Below are 6,813 nucleotides of genomic sequence, written 5' to 3' on the forward strand. Positions count from 1 at the left end.
AATACTGCAATCTCAAAAGATTCAAAGTGATGTTTGGTTCCTTGTTGCTGCGAGTGGAGACTATATTTTTCACGGAAGGCTGTTTCAGCCAGGGTTGTATTTTCATGGAACGCCAGCAAATAAAGGTGGGTAAACTATCAAATCTGTGATCACTGTGGAGTGGACACAAGCCATGGAGTATCGGTTTTTTAAAAGGCATTCAGAACATGTTTGTTTGGTGAATTGGTGAATAAACTTTTGAGAGGTGGATAAACTCTAATAAGAGGTAGATTAACTCTTTCTGAAATTTCAGAGGTGGATTAGGCCAATCTCAATGCTCTGTTTTACCTTCCTTCCCTATCCCTTCATCTTACCCTAGCCCTTGTCCTCAAACCCAGTGTAGCACAAAGGTGAAGAATATACCCTTGGAAATGAGATACCACTAGCCAACCATAAGGGAGAGCTGGATGATTGAAACACTTGAATTAACGTAATTTACAGAGATCGTGCCACACTGAAAGCTACAGCTGAACGCGGCCTATGTTCGCTCAAGCAGCCTACCTTGGTCCGGTGAATGAAACAGGGATGGGGACAAAATAAAGATGCCGTTTGCTATGTAAACATCCCACAACTCCTTTGATATTTTTACAATAATATCCAAATGGTGGATTATTTGACATCAGAAGCAATCGCTACCTGTAATAGCCTATCAGGGAGCAGCAGTAGGCCTATGCAGCATTCATATCAGACGAAGGTAAAAAAATCCAGCGACCGCTGCTGTTGGACTTACATTTCTGACATGGTATGCTGCCAATTCGCTGGGTAGACATGGAAATATGTAAAATGCGAGACATTCGGCAAAAATAATGATGTGCTGTTATCATTCACAAAACAGCGATGTTTTGAAAACTTCTAGTGAAGAACAGGACCTTCAATATATGGTCACAAGATTGAATGCAACATAAAACAATTACCATTTTAATTTTATAATCCCTATTAAAATGCCAACAATGTGCTTATTTTTCAGCTGTGAGCGGTGTATGTTGGGTATTTCTCTTACCCCTACTTTCAAGTAAGCTCCCGATCTATTTTTTGGTTTTAAGGGGTATCTACCCTTGCCCTTATCCCTACCCCTCGTCCGGAAATGAGACCTGAGATAGCCCTTCGCCCTCCGCAGCACGCCGCGAAAACTAAGGGGAAGGGGAAGGGTAAAATAGAGAATTGAGATTGGCCCTAAACTGTGTTTACTTGCGTTTAGCCTCCACTACATCCCTGAACATCAGCAACGGCATCTTCTGTTATATTCTACTCCTTTTGTGTTATCCTACTCCTTTTGTGTTATCCTACTCCTTTTGTGTTATATTCTACTCCTTTTGTGTTATCCTACTCCTTTTGTGTTATTCTACTCCTTTTGTGTTATATTCTACTCCTTTTGTGTTATCCTACTCCTTTTGTGTTATATTCTACTCCTTTTGTGTTATTCTACTCCTTTTGTGTTTATTTTGTGTCTGACACTAAATATCTTATTCATACCCAGCAGTGCAACTCTTAATTCAACACAATTCAATTCAACACAATTCAATTCAACACAAGCATAAATCCTTCAGCATTTGAACATGCTCGTTCACTAGGTGTAACACCCCAACACCGGGTCTGTGTAAACAGGTACGCTAAAGCAATGCACACACTCCGCCCCAGATGCCTCAACCCTTCTCGTTGTGTTGCTCTCCTCCTCTGCCCCAGCCCCTCCTCAGATCCGAGGTGCTGGCGTGCCCACGGAGGTGTCGGTGGTGGTGGGCCGCGTGCTGGAGCTGCTGTGCGAGGCCGACGGGGTGCCCCTACCCACGGTCACCTGGATGAAGGACGGCAGGCCACTGCCCCAGACCGACGCCGTGCGCCTGCTCCGGGGGGGAGAACTGCTAAGGGTGGCCTCCGCTCAGGTCAGACCTACTCACGCACACACACACACACACACACACACATACACACACACACACTCACACACACACTCACAAATAGGCACACACACATACGCACACACACACTCACACTCAAACACACACTCACACATAAGCACACACGCACTCACACACACACTCACACTCACACACTAACACATACGCACACACACACTCACACACATACGCACACACACACTCACACACATTCTAACGCACATGCATATACTGTAGTAATGAAAACACACACTGCTGAACGTAAACATGGAAGAGCCATAGAGCCAGAGAGATGGACAGACAAACTCTGTTTGTTCACACACTCGCAGGTGGAGGACACTGGACGATACACATGTCTGGCCACGAGTCCTCGCCGGAGACGATGACAGGGAGTTCCTGGTCAGGGTTCGTAAATGCGTGTGACCTGTGACCTTAAAGTCCTAATTGTTACTGAGACATAAACTCACCGTCTGGAGTTGGCCTGTGCCATTTCAGGTCAGGCACCATAATAGGCTCTGAGTAACAGTGTTATAGAAATCTTCACTTTTGCAGGTTGATTTTAGCAGTAGCGATCATTCTGGTTTAGACAGAGGTGTGCCAGTTGTGTTTCTAAAATGATGATGAGCATGATGATGATGATGGTGATGGTGATGCTAATGATGATGATGATGATGGTGATGGTGATGCTAATGATGATGATGATGGTGATGGTGTGATGCTAATGATGGTGATGATGATGATGATGATGATGGTGATGATGATGATGATGATGATGATGATGGTGGTGGTGGTGGTGATGATGATGCTGATGGTGATAGTGATGATGATGGTGATGATGATGGTGATAGTGATGATGATGGTGATGCAAATGATGATGGTGGTGGTAATGCTAATGATGATGATGGTGATGATGATGGTGGTGGTATTGGTGTTGATAATGATTATGATGATGATGATGATGATGATGATGATGATTGTAGTGCCACCAAACATCGCTGGAGAGAGCACTCCACAGAATGTGTCAGTGCTGCAGAACAGACAGGTGACACTGGAGTGCAAGTCAGACGCCATCCCTCCCCCAACCCTCACCTGGCTCCAGGACGGGGCTCCTCTGCAGGTACACAAACCACCACCACACTCTCCAACACACAAACCACCACCACACACTCTCCAACACACAAACCACCACCACACACTCTCCAACACACATTTATCCACCACCACACACTCTCCAACACACATTTATACACCACCACACACTCTCCAACACACATTTATCCACCACCACACACTCTCCAACACACAAACCACCACCACACACTCTCCAACACACACTTATCCACCACCACACACTCTCCAACACACATTTATCCACCACCACACACTCTCCAACACACAAACCACCACCACACACTCTCCAACACACATTTATCCACCACACCACACTCTCCAACACACATTTATCCACCACCACACACTCTCCAACACACATTTATATACACCACCACACACTTCCAACACATTTTATCACCACCACACACTCTCCACACAAACACCACCACACACTTTATCCACCACCACACACTCTCCAACACACAAACCACCACCACACACTCTCCAACACACACTTATCCACCACCACACACTCTCCAACACACATTTATCCACCACCACACACTCTCCAACACACAAACCACCACACACACACTCTCCAACACACAAACACATCCACCACCACTTATCACTCTCAACACACATTTATCCACCACCACACTCTCCAACACACAAACCACCACCACACACTCTCCAACACACATTTATCCACCACCACACACTCTCCAACACACATTTATCCACCACCACACACTCTCCAACACACATTTATCCACCACCACACACTCTCCAACACACATTTATCCACCACCACACACTCTCCAACACACATGTATCCACCACCACACACTCTCCAACACACATTTATACACCACCACACACTCTCCAACACACATTTATCCACCACCACACACTCTCCAACACACATGTATCCACCACCACACACTCTCCAACACACATTTATACACCACGCCACACACTCTCCAACACACATTTATCCACCACCACACACTGTCCAACACACATTTATACACCAGACATTACTCAATGTCTTGAATACGTGTCACTGTAGCAGTTATTAACCATATGACTCATACTAAAAATGTATATTATAATCCAGTGCTTCAAATCAATCTAGAAGAGGTGGCAAGTCATTCATATATGATTGTGTGTGTTTGCATTTGTGCACTTGTGCATTTGTGTGTGTGTGTGTGTGTAGGTGTCTCCACGTGTGCGCATTCTCTCTGGAGGTCGTTACCTGCAGATCAACAACGCTAACCTGCCTGACGCTGCTCAGTATACCTGTGTGGCCAGCAATGTGGCAGGAGAGACCAGGCGCCAGTTCAACCTCGCTGTCAACGGTCTGTATGTGTGTGTGGAAAAGCAACATAGAGCCAGTGTCAATGATATGTTACTTTATGTTATTTATGTTATGTTATGTTATGTTATGTTATGTTATGTTATGTTATGTTATGTTATGTTAACATCAGATTGGTGAATACACTGTATGTGGATGTCTCTCTCTCTCTGTGTATGTGAATGTCTCTCTGTGTGTGTGTGTGTGTGTGTGTGTGTGTGTGTGTGTGTGTGTGTGTGTGTGTGTGTGTGTGCAGTGGTCCCCACCATAAAGCCAGGCCCTGAGTCGGTGTCGGTGCATGTGAGCCAGTCAGTGCTGCTGGAGTGTGTGGTGAGTGGAGTTCCAACTCCACGCATCACCTGGAGAAAACACGGAGCCATCTTAGCCAATAACAACCCGAGGTACACACGCCATCTCACTCGGATCCTCACGCAGCTCTGAAGGACTGCGTCTTCCTCTCGGAGGGAAAGGGATTTGAAATGCGCTAACTTTGAGCTTTTGCTACTCTTGGTGTTGCACTCTCATTATCTTCAGACCTAAATATATTTGTTCACATGTTCATTTGTTTTCTATTTTCATACACACACACACACACACACACACACACACACACACACACACACACACACAGGTACACGTTTGGTGAGGACGGCTCGCTGCGTATCAGCTCTGCTCAGCTGACCGATACGGGCCGCTACCTGTGTATGGCTACCAACCAGGCTGGCACCCAGCGCAGGAGAGTGGACCTCCAGGTGTACGGTGAGTCAACAGTAATGTACAGTATATATCATATAACTGCTCTCACAAATTAGATGTATGGATAGCCTACACATGCATGAACCTTCAGTGAGTAACACTGACACGCATTTACACACACACACACACACACACACACACAGTGAGTAACACAACGCATTTACACAAACACACACACACACACACACACATACAGTGAGTAACACAATGCATTTACACACACACACACACACACACAGACAGTGAGTTACACAATGCATTTACACACACACACACACACACACGAACGAACACACACACACACACGTGTGAATATCCCCAGTCTTAACTTTGCTCTGTGTGCATATATGTGTTCTGCAGTTCCCCCATCCATCGCTCAGACATCCCACAATAACATCACAGTGACGGTGAATGTCCAGACCACGCTCTCATGCGAGGCCGCGGGCATCCCCAAACCGGCCGTCTCCTGGACCCGCAACGGCCGACCCCTCCACACCAACCACAACCAGAACATGTACAGGTGAGTCCAGTCCCCGCCCTTCTCTTCTCCTCTCCTCTCTTCTCCTCTCCTCTTCTCTTCTCTTCTCTTCTCTTCTCTTCTCTTCTCTCCTCTCCTCTCCTCTTCTCATCTCTCCTCCTCTCTTCTCTCCTCTCTTCTCTTCTCTTCTCTTCTCCTCTCCTCTCCTCTCCTCTCTCTCTTCTCTTCTCTTCTCTTCTCTTCTCTTCTCTTCTCTTCTCCTCTTCTCTTCTCTTCTCTTCTCTTCTCTTCTCTTCTCTTCTCTTCTCTTCTCTTCTCTTCTCTCCTCCTCTTCTCATCTCTCCTCTTCTCCTCCTCTCCTCTCCTCTCTTCTCCTCTCCTCTCCTCCTCTCCTCTCCTCTCCTCTCTTCTCATCTCTCCTCTCCTCTCCTCTCCTCTCCTCTCTTCTCTTCTCTTCTCCTCTCCTCTCCTCTCCTCTTCTCTTCTCTTCTTTTCTTCCGAGCCCTGGGACTGCCCTGGGGCAGTCACAGACAGACAGGGAACGTATACTCGATTTGCACCTGATGGATTTCCACCTCTGTCATTGGCTACCACAGGTTGTTGTCATCGGGGTCGCTGGTCGTCATAGCGCCCACAGTAGAGGACACGGGTGTTTATGAGTGTGTGGTGACCAATGAAGCTGGACAGGACAACAGAACCATCACACTCACAGTACAAGGTGAGTCTACACACATACAGTAACAGGGGCATGTTTTTTTGGGAAGTTAAACTTTAGTGTTTTTTTTCCTTGTTGTCACTCTCTGCTGCTGTCTGGTCTTGTTCCCTTCATAGATATATATAATAAAGGCTAGATGTCTCGTCAGCGCTGCTGGCCAATGAAGGTCGACGTCCGCACCTCGCGGCCATCTTGCCACAGTCAGCTCGCTAACTCATAACATTGTGTTTCAATGGGGCACTGTAATGACAGGTAGTGACCTGAAGGTGTCATTGTTATAGCCTGGGGGCATTGTTCTGCCTTTAGTAGAAGAAGAGATATACCTTACATCAGGTACCACAGAGCCCACCAGATGGCTTGCCTGTGACAAGATGGCCGCCAGTGATGCCGTTAGAGACTCCGCCATAAGACATCTAGCCTTTATTATGTATATCTATGTTATTCCCTTTCTCACCTTTTT

General features: G+C 46.4%; 1 protein-coding gene across 1 annotated transcript in view; it reads left to right on the top strand.

Annotated features, from left to right (window-relative positions):
- The first annotated feature begins 2,919 nt into the window (after positions 1 to 2,919).
- Positions 2,920 to 6,813, top strand: part of LOC125290347 (hemicentin-1-like) — a 12,313-nt gene continuing 8,419 nt past the window's right edge. Inside the window, exons 1-6 of the mRNA XM_048237169.1 lie at positions 2,920 to 3,051; positions 4,267 to 4,408; positions 4,661 to 4,805; positions 5,036 to 5,163; positions 5,521 to 5,680; positions 6,235 to 6,356. Of these exons, the coding sequence (XP_048093126.1) occupies positions 5,109 to 5,163; positions 5,521 to 5,680; positions 6,235 to 6,356 (337 nt within the window). The 5' untranslated portion in view covers positions 2,920 to 3,051; positions 4,267 to 4,408; positions 4,661 to 4,805; positions 5,036 to 5,108. The remainder of the gene's footprint in view (positions 3,052 to 4,266; positions 4,409 to 4,660; positions 4,806 to 5,035; positions 5,164 to 5,520; positions 5,681 to 6,234; positions 6,357 to 6,813) is intronic.

This window comes from Alosa alosa, unplaced genomic scaffold, assembly GCF_017589495.1.
Source record: "Alosa alosa isolate M-15738 ecotype Scorff River unplaced genomic scaffold, AALO_Geno_1.1 AALO_1.0_unplaced_40, whole genome shotgun sequence".
Taxonomy (NCBI): Eukaryota; Metazoa; Chordata; class Actinopteri; order Clupeiformes; family Clupeidae; genus Alosa; species Alosa alosa.